The following is a 20700-nucleotide window of genomic DNA, read 5'->3' on the forward strand; positions in this document are numbered from 1 at the left end:
CAACAGATGAAGAATGGAGGAGGAAGAAAAAGAAAGGAAAGAAATTATAATCAGACTGTGTTTATAACAGCTCAATAAGCGAGTGAAGTCAGACAGTAAGGTAGTAAACAAGCTAACCTTGAACATTTGGTAACCACAAACTTAAAGCCTGCAATGGCAATAAGTACATATCTTTCAATAATCACCCTAAATGTAAATGGACTGAATGCACCAATCAAAAGACACAGAGTAATAGAATGGATAAAAAAGCAAGACCCATCTATATGCTGCTTACAAGAGACTCACCTCAAACCCAAAAACATGCACATATTAAAAGTCAAGGGATGGAGAAAGATATTTCATGCAAACAACAGAGAGAAAAAAGCAGGTGTTGCAATACTAGTATCAGACAAAATAGACTTCAAAATAAAGAAAGTAACAAGAGATAAAGAAGGACATTACATATGATAAATGGCTCAGTCCAACAAGAGGATATAACCATTATAAACATATATGCACCCAATACAGGAGCACCAATATATATGAAACAAATACTAACAGAATTAAAAGAGGAAATAGAATGCAATGCATTCATTTTGGGAGACTTTAACACAACACTCACTCCAAAGAACAGATCCACCAGACAGAAAATAAGTAAGGACACAGAGGCACTTAACAACACGCTAGAACAGATGGACCTAATAGACATCTATAGAACTCTACATCCAAAAGCAACAGGATACACATTCTTCTCAAGTGCACAGGAACATTCTCCAGAATAGACCACATACTAGGCCACAAAAAGAAACTCAGTAAATTCCAAAAGATTGAAATCCTACCAGCCAACTTTTCAAACCACAAAGGTATAAAACTAGAAATAAATTTTACAAAGAAAGCAAAAAGGCTCACAAACACATGGAGGCTTAACAACATGCTCCTAAATAATCAATGGATCAATGACCAAATTAAAATGGAGATCCAGCAATATATGGAAAGAAATGACAACAATAACACAAAGCCTCAACTTCTGTGGGATGCAGCAAAAGCAGTCTTAAGAGGAAAGTATATAGCAATCCAGGCATATTTAAAGAAGGAAGAACAATCCCAAATGAATAGTCTAATGTCACAATTATTGAAATTGGAAAAAGAAGAACAAATGAGGCCTAAGGTCAGCAGATGGAGGGACATAATAAAGATCAGAGAAGAAATAAATAAAATTGAGAAGAATAAAACAATAGAAAAAATCAATGAAACCAAGAGCTGGTTCTTCGAGAAAATAAACAAAATAGATAAGCCTCTAGCCAGACTTATTAAGAGAAAAAAAGAATCAAAACACATCAACAGAATCAGAAATGAGGAAGGAAAAATGATGACGGACCCTACAGAAATACAAAGAATTATTAGAGAATACTATGAAAACCTGTATGCTAACAAGTTGGAAAACCTAAAAGAAATGGAAAACGTCCTAGAAAAATACAACCTTCCAAGACTGACCCAGAAAGAAACAGAAAATCTAAACAGACCAATTACCAGCAATGAAATTGAATCGGTAATCAAAAAACTACCTAAGAAAAAAACCCCTGGGCCAGATGGATTTACCTCGGAATTTTATCAGATATACAGAAAAGACATAACACCCATTCTCCTTAAAGTTTTCCAAAAAATAGAAGAGGAGGGAATACTCCCAAACTCATTCTATGAAGCCAACATCACCCTAATACCAAAACCAGGCAAAGACACCACCAAAATAGAAAACTACAGACCAATATCCCTGATGAATGTAGATGCAAAAATACTCAACAAAATATTAGCAAACTGAATTCAAAAATACATCAAGAGGATCATACATCATGACCAAGTGGGATTCATCCCAGGGATGCAAGGATGGTACAACATTCGAAAATCCATCAACATCATACACCACATCAACAAAAAGAAGGACAAAAACCACATGATCATCTACGCAGATGATAAAAAAAGCATTTGACAAAATTCGACATCCATTCATGATAGAAACTCTCAACAAAATGGGCATAGCGGGCAAGTACCTCAACATAATAAAGGCCATATATGATAAACCCACAGCTAACATCATACTGAACAGCGAGAGGCTGAAACTTTTCCTCTGAGATCGGGAACAAGACGGACGCCCACTCTCCCCACTGTTATTCAACCTGCTACTGGAGGTCTTAGCCACGGCAATCAGACAAAACAAAGAAATACAAGGAATCCAGATTGGTAAAGAAGAAGTCAAACTGTCACTATTTGCAGATGACATGATATTGTACATAAAAAATCCTAAAGACTCCACTGCAAAACTACTAGAACTAATATAGGAATTCAGCAAAGTTGCAGGATACAAAATTAACACACAGAAATCTGTACCTTTCCTATACACTAACAGTGAACTAATAGAAAGAGAAATCAGGAAAACAATACCATTCACAATAGCATCAAAAAGAATAAAATACCTAGGAATAAACCTAACCAAGGAAGTGAAAGACCTATACCCTGAAAACTATAAGACACTCTTAAGAGAAATTAAAGAGGTCACTAACAAATGGAAACTCATCCCTATGCTCCTGGCTAGGAAGAATTAATATTGTCAAAATGGCCATCCTGCCCAAAGCAATATACAGATTCAATGCAATCCCTATCAAATTACTAACAGCATTCTTCAATGAACTGGAACTAATAGTTCAAAAATTCATATGGAACCGTCAAAGACCCCAAATAGCCAATGCAATCCTGAGAAGGAAGAATAAAGTGGGGGGGGATCTTGCTCCCCAACGTCAAGCTCTACTACAAAGCCACAGTAATCAAGACAATTTGGTACTGGCGCAAGAACAAAGCCACAGACCAGTGGAACAGAATAGACTCCAGACATTAACCCAAACATATATGGCCAATTAATATACGTTAAGGAGCCATGGACATACAATGGGGAAATGACAGTGTCTTCAATAGATGGTGCTGGCAAAACTGAACAGCTACATGTAATAGAGTTAAACTGGATCACTGTCTAACCCCATACACAAAAGTAAACTCCAAATGGATCAAAGACCTGAATGTAAGTCATGAAACCATAAAACTCTTAGAAAAAAACATAGGCAAAAATCTCATGGACATAAACATGAGTGACTTCTTCATGAACATATCTCCCCGGGCAATGGAAACAAAAGCAAAAATGAACAAGTGGGACTATATCAAGGTAAAAAGCTTCTGTACAGCAAAGGACACCATCAATAGAACAAAAATTTATCCTACAGTGTGGGAGAATATATTCATAAATGACAGATCCAATAAAGGATTGACATCCAAAATATATAAAGAGCTCACACACCTCAACAAACAAAAAACAAATAATCCAATTAAAAAATGGGCAGAGGAACTGAATAGACAGTTCTCTAAAGAAGAAATCCAGATGGCCAACAGGCACATGAAAAGATGCTCCACATTGCTTGTCATCAGAGAAATGCAAATTAAAACCACAACGAGGTATCACCTCACACCAATAAGGATCGCCATCATCGAAAAGACAAACAACAACAAGTGTTGGCGATGTTGTGGAGAAAGGGGAACCCTCCTACACTGCTGGTGGGAATGTAAACTAGTTCAACCATTGTGGAAAGCAGTATGGAGGTTTCTCAGAATGCTCAAAATAGAAATACCATTTGACCCAGGAATTCCGCTTCTGGGAATTTACCCTAAGAATGCAGCAGCCCAGTTTGAAAAAGACAGATGCACCCCTATGTTTTTTGCTGCACTGTTTACAATAGCCAAGATATGGAAGCAACCTAAATGTCCATCAGTATATGAATGGATAAAGAATATGTGGTACATATACAATGGAATATTACACAGCCATAAGAAAACAACAGATCCTACCATTCACAACAACATGAATGGGGCTAGAGGGTATTATGCTCAGTGAAATAAGCCAGGTGGAGAAGGACGAGTACCAAATGATTTCACTCATATGTGGAGTATAAGAACAAAGGAAAGCTGCAGGAACAAAACAGCAGCAGAATCACAGAACCCAAGAATGGACTAATAGTTACCAAAGGGAAAGGGACTGGGTATGGTGGGTGGGAAGGGAGGGATAAGGGCATTATGATTAGCTTATATAGTTTGGGGGGGCACGGGGAGGGCTGTGCAACTCAGAGAAGACAAGTAGTGATTTTACAGCATCTTACTATGCAGATGGACAGTGACCATGAAGGGGTATGTGGGGGGGACTTGGTGAAGGGGGGAACCTAGTAAACATAATGTTCTTTCTGTAATTGTAGATTAATGATACCAAAATAAAAGAAACATGTTGTGTGTGGAACTGTGAGTTTAGCCTTCTTAGGGTCCTTGTGCTTCCTTTATGTATAGACTTATGTGTAGAATCAAACTTGGGATGCTTTTGGCCATTATTTCTTCAGATGTTATCTCTGTCCCTTTCTCTGTCTCCTCCCACTGGGACTTGAATTTGCTGCTGCTGGTGTGCTTGATGGTGCCCTGCAGGCCCACCAGGCTCTCTTCATCTTGTTATCCTTTGTGCCTCTTAGGCAGTCATTTCAATTATCTTATCTTCAATTTCGCAGACTCAATCTTCTGATTGCTCAAATCTGCTATTGAGCCTTTGTGTAAATTTTAAATTCTAGTTACTGTACTTTTCAGCTCCATAATATCATTTTGGTCCCTTTTTATAACTTCTTTTTATTGACACTATTTGTTCACACATTGTTCATCAGTCTCCTTTAATTCTTTGCCTATGGTTTCCTTTAGCTTTTGAAGCATAAGTAGATTTAAATAGTTTGTCTCATAAATCCAATGTCTGGACTGTCTCAGGGACCATATTGCTGTCAGTGTCTTTTTGTTTTCCTGTGAATGGGCAATACTTGTATGTTTCTTTGTATGCCTTGTAACATTATTTTAGGATCCAATTATTTGTAATATTATACTGTGGTTACTCTGGAAGTCATATTATCTTTATCCCCAAGATTTGCAGTTAGTGTTTGCCAAAGGCTGCAACTGTTCATTTGTTTACTTTTCCAAACTATTTGTCAAAGACTATATTCCTTGTCAGATGTGATCTCTGCCATTAATGTTCTATTATCTCAGTGGTCAGTCAGTGATTTGACAGATTTCCTTCAACTTCTTGAACCAAAAAGGAAAATCAAGTACTCAGTTAATACTTTCAGATTGGCTCTGAGTTAGGGCACTCCTTCTATACTCAACCAGGCCTTCTACACCTCTGCCTTAGCCTCCACTTCTTGTAAAGAGTCCTAAAATTAGCCAAAGGTGTAAGACTTATGTCTTCTCAGATGTTTTCTGAGGATATATTCAGCCCTGAGCATGCACATTCCTTTTCTGATTCCCTGGTATATGCACTATAATCCTTTTAAGCCCTTATTCTCCCCAGTATCTTTCTCTTCAGTTTCCTCCTTACCAGGGATCTAGATTTGTCTGTTGCTTGCTTTTCACCATCCATTGCCTCACATGGCCATGGATAGCAAGATCTTTTTTTGGTGTCATTAATCTACAATTACATGAGCAACATTATGGTTACTAGACTCCTCTCATCAAGTCCCCACCACAAACCCCATTACAGTCACTGCTCACCAGTGTAGTAAGATACTATAGAGTGACCGATTGTCTTCTCTGTGTTCCACAGCCTCCCTGTGCCACTGCCTACATTATGTCTGCTAATCGTAATGCCCCCTTTTTCCCCTTGTCCCTCCCTTCCAACCCATCCTCCCAATCCCTGTCCCTTTGGTAACTGTTAGTTCTTTCTTGGGTTCTGTGAGTCTGCTGCTGTTTTGTTCCTTCAGTTTGTTCTTTGTTCTTATACTCTACAGATGAGTGAAATCACTTGATATTTGTCTTTGTCCGCCTGGCTTATTTCACTGAGCATAATACCCTCTACGTCTATCCATGTTGATGCAAATGGTAGGATTTGTTTTCTTTTTATGGCTAAATAATATTCCATTGTGTATATGTACTACATCTTCTTTATCCATTTATCTAATGATGGACACTTAGTTTGTTTCCATGTCTTGGCTATTGTAAATAGTGCTGCAATAAACATAGGGGTGCATATGTCTTTTTCAAACTGGGCTCCTGCATTCTTAGGGTAAATTCCTAGGAGTGGAATTCCTGGGTCAAATGGTATTTCTATTTTTAGTTTTTTGTGGAACCTCCATACTGCTTTCCACAAAGTTTGAACTAATTTACATTCCCACCAGCAGTGTAACAGGGTTCCCCTTTCTCTGCAACCTCGCCAACATTTGTTGTTGTTTGTATTTTAATGGTGGCCATCCTTACTGGCATGAGGAAATATCTTCTTGTGATTTTAATTTGCATTTCTCTGATGATTAGAGATGTAGAGCATCATTACATGTGCCTGTTGGCCATCTGAATTTCTTCTTTGGAGAAGTGTCTGTTCAGATCCTCTGCCCAGTTTTTAATTGGATTATTTGCTTTTTGTTTGCTAAGGTGCATGAGCTCTTAATATATTTTGGATGTCAACCCTTTATCAGATCTGTCATTTATTGATATAATCTCCCATACCATTGGATGGATGTCTTTTTGTTCTATTGATGGTGTCCTTTGCTGTACAGAAGCTTTTCCACTTGACATAGTCACACTTGTTCATTTTTGCTATTGTTTCCCTTGCCTGTGGAGATATGTTCATGAAGTTGCTCATGTTTATGTCCAAGAGATTTTTGCCTATATTTTTTTCTAAGAGTTTTATGGTTTCTTGACTTACATTCAGGTCTTTGATCCATTTTGAATTTACTTTCATATATGGGGTTAGACAGTGATCCAGTTTCATTCTCTTACATGTAGCTGTCCAGTTTTGCCAACAACAGCTGTTGAAGAGGCTGTCATTTCCCCAGTTAATGCCCATGGCTCCATTATTGTATATTAATTGACCATATATGCTTGGGTTACTATGTGGACTCTATATTCTGTTCCACTGTTCTATGGGTCTGTTCTTGTGCCAGCACCAAATTGTCTTCATTACTGTGGCTTTGTAGTAGAGCTTGAAATTGGGAAGCGAGATCCCCCCTACCATATACTTCCTTCTCAGGATTTCTTTGGCTGTTTGGAGTCTTTTGTGCTTTCATATGAATTTTAGAACTATTTGTTCCAGTTCGTTGAAAAATGCTGTTGGTATTTTGATATGGTTTGCATTGAATCTGTAGATTGCTTTGGCCATTTTGACAATATTAATTCTTCCTAGCCAAAAGCATGGGATGAATTTCCATTTGTTAGTGTCCTCTTTAATTTCTCTTAAGAGTGGCTTGTAGTTTTCAGGGTATAGGTCTTTCAATTCCTTGGTTAGGTTTATTCCTTCTATTTTCTTTTTTTGATGCAATTGTGAATGGAATTGTTTTCCTGATTTCTCATTCTGCTAGTTCATCGTGTACAGGAAAGCAACAGATTTCTGTGTATTTTGTATCATGCAGCATTGCTGAATTCAGATATTAGTTCTAGTAGTTTTGGAGTGAAGTCTTTAGGGTTTTTTATGTACAATATCATGTCATCTACAAATCGTGACAGTTTGACTTCTTCTTTACCAGTCTGGATGCCTTGTATTTCTTTGTGTTGTCTGATTGCCATGGCTAGGACCTCCAGTACTAAGATGAATAACAATGGGGAGAGTGGGCATCCCTGTCTTGTTCCTGATCTCAGAGGAAAAGCTTTCACCTTCTCACTGTTAAGTATGATGTTCACTGTGGGTTTGTCATATATGGCCTTTATTATGTTGAGTTACTTGCCCTCTATACCCATTTTGTGGAGAGTTTTTATTATGAATGGATGTTGAATTTTGTCGAATGCTTTTTCATCATCTATGGAAATGATCGTGTGGTTTCTGTCCTTCTTTTTGTTGATGTGGTGGATGATGTTTATGGATTTTCAGATGCTGTATCACCCACTTGATCATGGTGTATGAACCTCTTGTATTTTTTAATTCTCTTTGCTAATATTTTGTGGAGTATTTTTTTTCTTAGACTTTCAGTAGTTTATTAGTCTTAAGAAATATATCAGAAATAGTAAAATGAAAAAAGTTTGTCAACCAAAATGAGTTCTGCAGCTTTCAGGAGATAGACAGACAGAAAGAAAGAAGAAAGGAAGGAAAAAAAGAGAAGGATATAATGACCTACTGCATTAAAAAAAGTTGGTAGAAAATAATTTCATTCCATTTATAAAAATAAATCATTATACATAATTTGTATTACTTATACTATATATTTTATCTGAGCAAATATATCATTTACAATTTACAGTAGACAAAATAAATGTGGAGGTGGAATCATGGAAAATGATGTTTATATTTTATTGTCTAATCATCTTCCAGTTAGTCTGTCACTGACATCTGGTATTAAAAATTTATATGTCTTTCAATGTAACAGGACCATCCATAGAAGTACTCATTGTTAGACCTTCAGTTAAGTATTTTTTTTCTTTTTGGTATCATTAATCTACAATTACATGCAGAACATTATGTTTACTAGGCTCCCCTCTCACCAAGTCCCCCTGACAAACCCCATTACAGTCACTGTGCATCAGAGTAGTAAGATGCTGTGGAGTCACTACTTGTCTTCTCTGTGATGCACAGCCCTCTCCGTGCCTCCCTCCCTCCCCCATTATACATGCTAATTCATAATGCCCCCGTTCTTTTTCTCCCCCCTTATCCCTCCCTTCCCACACATCCTCCCCAGTCCCTTTACCTTTGGTAAATGTTAGTCAATTCTTGGATTCTGTGATTCTGCTACTGTTTTGTTCCATCAGTTTTTTCTTTGTTCTTATACTCCACATATGAGTGAAATCATTTGGTACTCGTCCTTCTCCACCTGGCTTATTTCACTGAGCATAATACCCTCTAGCTCCATCCATGTTCTTGTAATGGTAGGATTTGTTTTCTTCTTTTGGCTGAATAATATTCCATTGTGTATATGTACCGCATCTTCTTTATCCACTCATCAACTGATGGAAACTTAGGTTGCTTCCATTTCTAGGCTCTTGTAAATAATGCTGCGATAAACATAGGGGTGCATCTGTCTTTTTCAAACTGGGCTGCTGTATACTTAGGGTAAATTCCTAGGAGGGGAATTCCTGGGTCAAATGGTATTTCTATTTTGAGCTTTTTGAGGAACCTCCATACTGGTTTCCACGATGGTTGAACCAATTTACATTCCCACCAGCAGTGTAGGAGGGTTCCCCTTTCTCTGAAACCTCACCAACATTTGTTGTTGTTTGTGTTTTGGATGGTGGCCATCCTTACTGGTGTGAGGCAATATCGCATTGTGGTTTTAATTTGCATTCCTCTGATGATTAGCAATGTGGAGCATTTTTCATGTGTCTGTCGGCCATCTGAATTTCTTCTTTGGAGAAGTTTCTTTTCAGCTCCTCTGCCCAATTTTTAATTGGATTATTTGCTTTTTGTTTGTTGAGGTGTGTGAGCTCTATATATTTTGGATGTCAACCCTTTATCAGTTCTGTCATTTATGAATATATTCTCTCATACTGTAGGATACCTTTTTGTAGATTCTATTGATGGTGTCCTTTGCTGTACAGAAGCTTTTCAGCTTGATATAGTCCCTTGTTCATTTTTGCTTTTCTTTCCCTTGCCTAGGGAGAGATTTTCATGAACAAGTCGCTCATGTTTATATTCAAGAGAGTTTTGCCTGTGTTTTTTTCTAAGAGTTTTATGGTTTCATGACTTACATTCAGGTCTTTGGTCCATTTTGAATTTACTTTTGTGTATGGGGTTAGACAATGATCCAGTTTCATTCTCTTACATGTAGCTGTCCAGTTTTGCCAACACCAACTGCTGAAGAGGCTGTCATTACCCCATTGTATGTCCATGGCTCCTTTATCATACATTAATTGACCATATATGTTTGAGTTAATGTCTGGAGTCTCTATTCTGTTCCACTGGTCTATGGGTCTGTTCTTGTGCCAGTACCAAATTGTCTTGATTACTGTGGCTTTGTAGTAGAGCTTGAAGTTTTGGTGCAAGATCCCCCCCACTTTGTTCTTCCTTCTTAGAATTGCTTTGGCTATTAGGGTTCTTAGGTGGTTCCATATGAATTTTTGAACTATTTGTTCGAGTTCGTTGAAGAATGCTGTTGGTAATTTGATATGGATTGCACTGAATCTGTAGATTGCTTTGGGCAGGATGGCCACTTTGACAATATTAATTCTTCCTTGCCAAGAGCATGGGGTGAGTTTCCATTTGTTAGTGTCCTGTGTAATTTCTCTTAAGAGTGTCTTGTAGTTTTCAGGGTATAGGTTTTTCACTTCCTGGATTCAGTTTATTCCTAGGTACTTTATTCTTTTTGATGCAATTGTGAATGGAATAATTTTCCTGATTTCTCTTTCTGTTAGTTCATTTGTAGTGTATAGGAAAGCCACAGATGTCTCTGTGTATTAATTTTGTATCCTGCAACTTTGCTGAATTCTGATATTAGTTCTAGTATTTTTGGAGTGAAGTCTTTAGGGTTTTTTTTATGTACAATATCATGTCGTCTGCAAATAGTGACAGTTTGACTTCTTCTTTACCAGTCTGGATTCCTTGTATTTCTTTGTGTGTCTAATTGCTATGGCTAGGACCTCCAGTACTATGTTGAATAACAGTGGGGAGAATGGGCATTTCTGTCTCATTCCCGATCTTAGAGGAAAAGCTTTCAGCTTCTCGCTGTTCAGAATGATTTTTGCTGTGGTTTATCCTATATGGCCTTTATTATGTTGAGATACTTGTTCTCTATACCCATTTTGTTGAGAGTTTTTATCATGAATGGATGTTGAATTTTGTTGAATACTTTTTCAGCATCTATGTAGATGATCACATGGTTTTTGTCCTTCTTTTTGTTGATGTGGTGGATGATGTTGATGGATTTTCAAATGTTGTACCATCCTTGCAGCTCTGGGATGAATCCCACTTGGTCATGGTGTATGATCCTCTTAATGTATTTTTGAATTCCATTTGCTAATATTTTGTTGAGTATTTTTGCATGTATGCTCATCAGGGATATTGGTCTGTAATTCTCTATTTTGGTGGGTTTTCTGCCTGGTTTTGGTATTAGGGTGATGCTGGCTTCATAGAATGAGTCTGAAAGTATTCCCTCTTCTTCTGTTTTTTGGAAAACTTTAAGGATAATGGGTATTATGTCTTCTTTGTATGTCTCATAAAATTCCATGGAAAATCCATCTGGCCCAGGGGTTTTGCTCTTGGTAGTTTTTTCATTACCACTTCAATTTTGTTGCTGGTAATTTGTCTGTTTAGATTTTCTGTTTCTTCCTTGGTCAGTCTTGGAAGGTTGTATTTTTCTAGGAAGTTGTCCATTTCTTCTATGTTTTCCAGCTTATTAGCATATAGGTTTTCATAGTATTCTCTAATAATTCTTTGTATTTCTGTGGGGTCTGTTGTGATTTTTCCTTTCTCATATCTGATTCTGTTGATGTGTGTTGATTCTCTTTTTCTCTTAATATGTCTGGCTGGAGGCTTATCTATTTTGTTTATTTTCTCAAAGAACAAGCTGTTGGTTTCATTGATTTTTTTTCTATTATATTATTATTCTCAATTTTATTTATTTCTTCTCTGGTCTTTATTATGTCCCTCCTTCTGCTGACTTTAGACCTCATTTGTTCTTCTTTTTCCAATTTTGATTATTGTGACTTTAGACAATTCATTTGGGATTGTTCTTCCTTCTTTAAATATGCCTGGATTCGTTTATACTTTCCTCTTAAAACTGCTTTTGCTGCATCCCACAGATTGTTATTGTTGTCATTTGTTTCCATATATTGCTTGATCTCTATTTTAATTTGTTCATTGATCCATTGGTTATTAAGGAGCAAGTTGTTTTAGCAGCCATGTGTTTGTGAGCCTTTTTGCTTTCTTTGTACATTTATTTCTAGTTTCATACCTTTGTGGTCTGAGAAGTTGGTTGTTAGAATTTCAATCTTGAATTTACTGAAGCTCTTTTTGTGGCTTAGTATGTGTTCTATTCTGGAAAATGTTCCATGCGCACTTGAGAAGAATGTGTATCCTGTTTCTTTTGGGTGTAGAGTTCTATAGATGTCTATTAGGTCCATCTGTTCTAGTGTGTTGTTCAGTGCTTCTGTGTCCTTACTTATTTTTCAGTAAGATTGGTTATATATATCTCACCAGGCCCTCTCTCTGGGTTTGTCTGAGTGATTTTTGACTAGACCAGGTTCTTCTGCCTTTTCATAGTGATAGAACTGTTCACAGGCAGGTGGCCCATGTGTCAGCTGGGAGAACAAAGTCTGTTCTTGTTTACTGGTTGCCTTTCCCTTCTCTGCTACCTGTGCCATTTACCCACACACCGAGAGCAGTTTCTGGAATAATCTCCCAAGCTGCCGTGCATGGGTCGGCCCTCAGTACAGCCCAGGGTCCTGCAGGGGGAACAGACGTGCAAGGTGTGTTCTCCTGTAAGAACGGTGCCCCCTCATGCCTTCCAGACCTTGCTCCGGCTTCCTCTGTCTGTGCTGGGCAGCTTCACAGTGGCAGCAGCCCCTCATTCTGTCCTGGTTAGCTGTGCACTCAGAGAAGACTCTGTGTGGTTGTTGTGGGTGGGGCTCTTCTCCGGCTGCTCCTCAGCTGTGGCCGGTCAGCTTGTTTGCTTGCAGCGCCGGTAGGGGGAATGAATGGCAGGCTGCTTATCGCTGTGAGGGGCTTTGGGTCTGCATTACCCTCAGTGGGTTAGAGCACCTGTAGTTCCTCAAGATTCCTAGCCTGCTGGGCTAGTGTCCTGGGACGATTTTGTTCAGCTGTTAAGCCCTTGTCCCTTTAAGACTTTTAAAAAGTACCTGCTTTTCTTTTATTCCTCCGGAGCTGGCTGTGGGGACCCACTCACAGTCTCCATCTCAGATTTTCCTTTTCCGTTTCTGTAATATCCAGTACACCATGCAATGTGTGTCTGTGCTCCTGTTGCAGATTACTAGTGCTCGTTATTTAGTAGTCCTTTGCTTCCACTTCCTCCCCATTCTGATTCTTTTCCTCCCGCTGGTGAGCTGGGGTGGGGTGAGTGCTCGGGTCCTACTGAGTCACAGGTTTGTATCTTACCCTTTTCGTGAGATGCTGAGTTCTCACTGATGTAGATGTAGCCTGGCTGTTGTACTATATCTTCTGGTCTCTCTTTCAGGAATAGTTGCATTTGTTATATTTTCAAAAATATGTATGTTTTTGGGAGGAGATTTCCACTGCCCTACTCACACCGCCATTTTAAGCCCCTCTCTCAGATAGTAAGATAGTTAAATGCTTTTAATTGAGCTTTCCCAGTATGCCATTCCAGCCCTAGAGGGACAGAACACCAAGGCAAGCTGCTGCACTTGTCCATTAAGAAACCACCAGATAGATCTAAACACATAACAGTTCTTTTTAGAACAAGGTCTGTTTGTTCCACTCTGGCACAGCAAGCTGCAGCAGGAACTCAGACCTTGTCCTTATTGACCCCACTGAACTGGGGAGAGGGAGATTGTAGGTGGGTAAACAGAATCACTAGAATGCTTTCTTCAGGTTTAGCAGCCTCTTTTTTAAGTACCTCACTGGTTGCTGTAAGTTTTTCATTAGATTCTAGCGTTCTGAAAAAGTTTATTCTGTCCATTTTAGCTACTTTGCCTCAGTGGAGGGACCTATTCTTGAAGCTCCTTACTACGCCATTTCTTATTATATCACTCATGTTGGATTTGTCTACTGAAGGTCATGTTGAAACATTTTTAACTACAAATTCAGTTTATATAATAGGTAAGAGACTGATCAGGTTAGGTATTTATACCTGAGTAAGTTTTGGTAGTTTGTTTCTTTCAAGGAATTGAAAGTTGTGTAAGTTGTCAAGTCATAGATATAGAATTGTTCATAGTATTCCTTTATTATTTTAATGTTTGTAAAGTTTGTAGTAATTGTCTCCCTTTTCATTTCTGATATTGTTAACTTTTATCTTCTGCTTTCTTGGTCATTCTGTATATACCTTTATCAATTGTCTTGATCTTTCAGAAAACCAATTTTGATTGTTAATTGTTTTTGCTTAACTATTATTTCCAAATATTTGGCAATTTTCCACATAACTTTGTTACTAGTTTCTAGTTGAAACTGTTTGTGGTCATAGAATTTATTTTGTAATGATTTCACTTATTTTTAAGATTTTTCTGCTGGCCAGAAAAATGGTGTCTCAGTGAGTATTCCATGAAAAGGTGTGATCACTTTGTTAACATATTTATAAGTATATTGGAAAGACAATGTGATTGCTTTGTATACAGAATAGTCTTTTCCTTTTTACTGCCTCTGTAAGCAATCCAATTTTAACTTCCACAGCTTCCTATTATGGCTGTACCAGAAATAAGTTCTTATTAGTCTCTTTTATCTGTTAGCTATTATATGGTTTGCTATGTGCTTTTCTTTCTTGGTTCTTATTCTAGCAATTTGCAAAATAGATGCAATAGTTTGTATGCTTCAAAAATCCTCATATTTATGAAAACATCCTTTTTTCCCATTAACCTACAGTGATATTTTGGTATGGTATGGAATTTAACTTCAAAATCTTTTCCACTGGAACTTTCTGTGTTTTCCTTATTGGTTTGGGTTCTGCATATGAGAAGTCACATGTCAGTTTTATTCTTTTTCTCTTTGGTGTTCTCTTCATTGCTGAAATGATACTGCTATACTATAAGAAAACAGTACTTATAACTATTTTATCAGGAGTGTTACCTTGAAATTATCCATGTTTTATAAACTAAGAGATCTGTGTGTGTGTGCACGCACATGTGCATACACATTCATGTATACCAACAATTTTATGTTTCTCTTTTTTACTGTATTGTACCCATATTCAGAGTCCCCATTTTATTTCCTCTGCTTTATGTAGTGAGTTACTCTCAGCTTTTGCTTTCTTCTTGGATGGTCTTTGTTAAACAAAACAAAACAAGAAATCATATAACCTTGATTTTGATTAATTTCCCACCCAAATTAGTCACTCTATTGTCCTTATCAAATTCCAGCTCTTTCTACTCTGAGCATAGTTTTCGTGAGCTTTCAGGATGTTTTTCCAAAAGCTGGTTTCTTTTACCTGATTTTATGAATTCTAGATCTTCCAAAAATTTCTCAAATTATTTTGCTGACTGATTACAGCTTTCACTCTTTGTGTGTTTTTATCAAGTTATTCAACTCGGACTTTTTACACTTGAGTTTTGAACTAGAACTGTCTGTTATTTGTGAATCTCTCTTTATTTGGTTTCCTTAACACTTTCCTCCTGGCCTACTCTTATATTTGGAGAAGTTTTGTCAGGCTTCATGGTCTTGGGCTGTTCTCTCTTACTATCATCTCAAATATTGCTGCTCCCACTTTTTTTTTGTCAGCCTCCTCTAAAAGACTGGGTTTTTAAAATAGATATGAAAATGTTATTTGTGGAAATTTACTTATATGTATGTCCGCTCAAATGGACAGTTCCACCCACAGTCATTTCAAGCACATTGTGAACAAAATTCAATGCCTTGACTCCTTCTGCCCAACTTATTTTCTTATTTTCCCATTTTCTTTTATGGGTTTCCTAGTTGCCATAGAATGTTAGTTGGTAAAATACAAATGTTTCCATATAACCTACTCCTACTGAGAGACAGGAAATGTCCATTTATGTGTAAGTTAGGAGATCTTTGTCAAAAGAACAGAAGCAGCTTGGAGCTCTCTTTAGAGCAGGAAATCAGGAGGGGATTGATGGGAGAGGTGGTGATGTCATAGCTGTAAAGGAACGTGAGATCAAGTAGGCATACTACCAGAAGCAGAGGTTTCTCACCCTGATCAGGGAAACTGGAGAAAAGCTCTGAGACCTATGGAATTCAAGCACTGGCCCTGGGCATAGAAAAGAAGGGACTTAGAATATGTGCAGGAACATAGGTGACAGCTTGGAGCAGGCAACAACTCAGAGGAAAAGAAGGAATCCCTTGTGTGGTTGGTGGAGCTTTTGAACAAAGAATTAGGGTAACCCTTTCACTGATCTCACCATAAGATCAACATCTATCTTCATTTTATCATGAACAAAGACTTTACCTAACATCCATATAATAGTAATTTAAGAATAAAGCAGAAAGTGTGAATTAATACTTTTTCAGTTGATGTAAATACTTTTCCCCAGCAAATACAGAGTAGAGGGAAACACAACTCTCCAACATTAAGTAATTTCAGATAGGAAAGAACCTTAAAAACCAGAGATTAAGGCTCAGAACTGGAAAAACAAACATAGGTGATTAACTCAGGGAAGAAATAGAAGTCAGAAAATAATCTTAGATAAAATGATTAAATAACTATATATAAGGGAGAAGAAATATGAATGAAAGTATATACATGACATGCAAGAGTGGAATGGAAAGAGACCCTAGTTGGGGGGAAACAAGAATGAAAAGGATGAAGGAGAGAGAGTTAACAGAAGTAGAAGAAAGACAAAGTTGAATTCCTAAATAACAAAAACTAAATAGTGGAAGAGGACTAATATTTAAAACTAAAATCCAAGGAAACATTCTATGAAGAAAATATAAACTGAATCTACATATTGAAAAGGCTCTTGTATGTCACATAGAATTGACCCAGTATGGTAAACACCAAGAGAGATTCTAATAAAACTGCTAGACTTACTTAAAAGTAAAGAGAAAAAGAGTCCTCTGAGTCTTGAAAGAAGTCTAAGTCACTTAGCAAAGAAAGGAATAAAAATTGACACAATTATTGTTAGCAACATACAAATATATAAAACAAGAGTAGTAGAACAGTGTTTAAAAAAAAGCATGAAGCAAGAATTTATATACAACTAAGATGTACTTCAAGTGAAAATACTACATTTCAGATTCTATGGAATATAAATAAAGGAATGATAGAAAACTTCATATCCTTAAACAGTCCATAATGAGCATTATGACACTGGTTTTTAATTTCCAATTAATTAAAAAGTTATGCTGCTTTCTCCCACAGCTCCCACTTCCATGTAAATGTTTAATGCTCATATATCTCTTGATTTTCCAACAGTCCGTCTTTCTCATGTGCCATTTGCCTCTTCTACTTTAGAGTTTCCTTCTAAACTACTAATCTACTCATATCATTCTGGTACTTATATCTGTCTCTTCAGTGACTCCCCATTGTTTGTATGACATCTACAAAGTGAAGGAGTGAATATCCCAAAGATGTAAAAGACTGTCCACATATGTGAGAAAGAATATCTATTCATATTTTTCTTTTATATAAATTGAAAAAATCTTCTGATTTTTATTAAATAGACCAATAGATGTAAATATATATTAATAATATTAATTAATGGGTATACAAAGTATATTTTATGGTCCAAAGACAAATTCAGAATTATTCCATGTCTGTCACCTGACTTACTACATAAATAATCTTGCTCCTACCCTATTCTCATATCCTACTGTCTAATTTGTAGTTTTCCAAAACTTGCTATTTTTCATGCATCCATGCTTTTGCCAATTGTTTTCTGTATGCCTAAAGTTTACATTAGTGTCACCACCTAATAAAACCTAACTTGATAACAATTTTCACATACCTATCCCTATTTGTGACCATCTTCCATCATGCATGTTCTTCTATCAGAGCACCTGCTATGCATATTCAATGTAAGCATTTACACCTTTTAATCAAGAATGTAAGCTACTTGATTTTTAAGGGAGCAGTTGCTTTCATTCATCTTTGTATCTCGGCAGAGTTCCAGACATTGAGTGATATATCAGTAAATATATATTGAACAAGTATTTTATCTATATATAAAGCAGGATAGTGTATCTTAACTTTCCAGAGTAAATTCTAGAGTTACCAAAGTAAGGGCTTGTTTACACTTTTTTTTTAATGGCATTCTGATCACTTAGCTTGAATTGGAATATATTGTTGCAGGGACCAGTAACATTCAAGGACATTACTGTGGAATTCACCCGGGAGGAGTGGAAGTTGCTGGACAATGCTCAGAGGACCCTGTACAGGGAAGTGATGCAGGAGAACTATGGTCACCTAATCTCAGTGGGTGAGAACAACTTCTCCATATGTAACTCCCAGTACCTTGCATTTCCTTCCCAGCTGCTGGAACATGTAAGGCCCCTGCAGGGTTGAATGATACCAACTTTGTTTCAGGGGTCAAAGTTCATGAATCCATTTGGATGACAAAAAAATGTGTCCCCCCCCTTCCCACTGCAAGAATCTAAATTTGCTGAGCCTAAGCAGGACTTTGTTTTCCCCCTAAAACTGCACTTACCGTTCAGAGTCCCTAAATTCCAAGCAATTTCTATCATTTTCTTTTCCATTAATAGGTTATTGTGTGAATAAGTCAAATGCAGTCTTCAAGTTGAAGCAAGGAAAAGAGCCATGGATATTAGAGGTAGAATTTCCATGTTGGAACTGCCCTGGTAAGTGAGAAATTATAGCCCATGGTATTAATGCAGTGGTTGATGATATTTTTCAGGATTAAAAAAAATACCCTATGCTTTTGGAAATGACTGAGGACAATTGATCTGCATACATAGGCAACATAACTTCTAATCTTTATTCTCTCCACCTAAATTGCCTCCTTTGTTTGCCCTTCTTTAAACAGATTTACTTTTCTTTCCTATATAAAAAAAATCTAATCCCTACCAAACCTTGTCTTAGACTTAATTTATCTTTTTCTAGTTTTCAGTCCCTGCCATTCAAGTATGCAACTATAATCTTAGAGTGCTTATAAAACAGCATGAATTTGTCTTCAAATGACACTTTCCTCCTTTTATTAACAAGAAAATGCCTTAGGTTTTCAACACCAGTCTCAGCTTTCTATTCTCTCTTTAATTCTGAAATCAGATTACAAATCATTATGCCTTTGATCAGTTATATTATTTCAGAGTTGATACTTCTAGGTGGTGCTTGTCTCACAGGATTATCCTTCCTAAAATCTGCACCTTATTTAGAGCGCTATAACATATAACACAGAGATTAAAAAACCAAAGAAACTAAACGAACAAACTCATTAAAATAATCTCACTTGGCTTCTTTAAATGCTTTTTATGTATTTTCTGGCATGGGCACTCATGTTGCCTACACCAGGAACAATGCCTGGTATATATTAGTTCACTAGGTACTCATCAAAAAATTGAATTTCAATTAACAATAGACAAGCACTGTGTCTTCTGCTCTATGCCCTTTATAGTAACTCCTGCAAGGGCTCATCCTTTCTTAAAACTAAAGCATTGGTTCTTAGGCTGAGAACTCCTAAAATGAACATCTCTAGGATCTTTGGTTCTGTATTTTGCCATCTTATAGGATAGGTCCACTGATCTAACTCCCTTCCTTCCTAGGATCAAAAGCTAGTTCTTATTTAAATCATTACAGTTTTTGTGTAATGCTACAAACTTGTATTACTGCAAGCTTGTCATGGTATACTTACACTGACTCACTATTACAAAATACATTAATTTTCTGTCAAGAACTAGTCTGGCCCTTTCTCTCTTACTACATCTTATTTCTCCATGTGACCTCTAAACACATACTAATCTCCATTCATCTACCTTCTTATTTCATGTGCACCCAAGTTAACCATGCCAGAGTCCCTCACCAAATAACTCTTCTTGTTTTCCCCTAAAATGCCATTCATTCCTACCCAAAGCCTCTGCTTATAACCATTCACTTTCAAGCATTTAAAGAAAAATAAATACAGAGGTCAGTAAAGGTTCTAGAATGACAGTGAGTAATTAATCTTTAAAGACCATGTAGTAAATTGAAGCAGAGATGTAGAGCTAAGGTATGAAAGCAGAATAAAACTAGCACTGTGAGATGGGTAACAATGCTTCAGAGATGCAGCATTTGCTGGTCAGGATCGAAAATCTCTGGGAATTCATCCTGCTGTATAATGGCTTACATTCTACTTTTTAAAAGTCTTTTAAGAAGTATGCGTTCCTTGGTTTTCTGTCCCAGTGACAATTAAGCCAGCTAGATGGTGAGTGGAAGACTAAGGTCAGGACTACTACACACCTGAGGAAACTGACATCCTAAGAAAGTCATTTAGACATCTAGTTTATTGTGTGCTGGTAAAGAGGAAATAAGGGGAAGATTATAGTCTGCTAACCACTAGGAATCCTAACACAGTAAACCAGGTTTGAGCTGATGAAAACCTCTACTTCATCTACTTTAATTTCCCTCTGATATTTCCAGTGTATACAGTTATCTGCTAATTTCTCTTACCATCCGACTTACTGTTCACTGTCTTTAGTGGGCTCACAGCATTCTTTGAGTCCCATGCTCCTGTTCAGCAGTGCTTTGAACATCTTTTGTTCTCTGTTCCCTATTCTTCAGGGTTTTTTGCCTTAACTTTCTCTTCCCAAGTTTTTAAGATCATGTTTATACACTGTCAGGGGTATTTATGTTTATAACCAGGTTCCTTCCTTTGTCTGCTGTAGAAGTTGTTAGTGTTGGTTTTTTTTTCTAAACCAATTGGATGGAGTAAATCTGCATTTGAGAGTTCTTCATTTGGGGAGATTCGCCTGAAGCCTAGGAATGAACCCCATGACCATAATGCTATAAGAGTTTCACAGTATTAAGTTTTGGATTCCTTTGTAGAAGACCTATGGAAAATTCATGACCTAGGAGCAAGACACCAGGAGAGCAAAGCTGAAAATTCAAAGTAAGTCCAAGAATTCAATTGTAAGATTAGAAAGCATAGTAAGACAATCTTGATAGGAATACTGGAAGT

General features: G+C 37.1%; 1 protein-coding gene across 2 annotated transcripts in view; it reads left to right on the forward strand.

The window, feature by feature from the left end:
* The window catches only part of ZNF485 (zinc finger protein 485), a 36861-nt gene that overhangs the window by 12656 nt on the left and 3505 nt on the right, over positions 1-20700 (forward strand). For both annotated transcript variants that reach the window (XM_057505795.1, XM_036919388.2), the window contains 3 exons: positions 17883-18009; positions 18293-18388; positions 20568-20631. In XM_057505795.1, coding sequence (XP_057361778.1) covers positions 17976-18009; positions 18293-18388; positions 20568-20631 — 194 coding nt within the window. In that variant the 5' untranslated portion in view covers positions 17883-17975. The remainder of the gene's footprint in view (positions 1-17882; positions 18010-18292; positions 18389-20567; positions 20632-20700) is intronic.

Source organism: Manis pentadactyla, chromosome 8 (genome assembly GCF_030020395.1).
Source record: "Manis pentadactyla isolate mManPen7 chromosome 8, mManPen7.hap1, whole genome shotgun sequence".
NCBI classification, from domain to species: Eukaryota; Metazoa; Chordata; class Mammalia; order Pholidota; family Manidae; genus Manis; species Manis pentadactyla.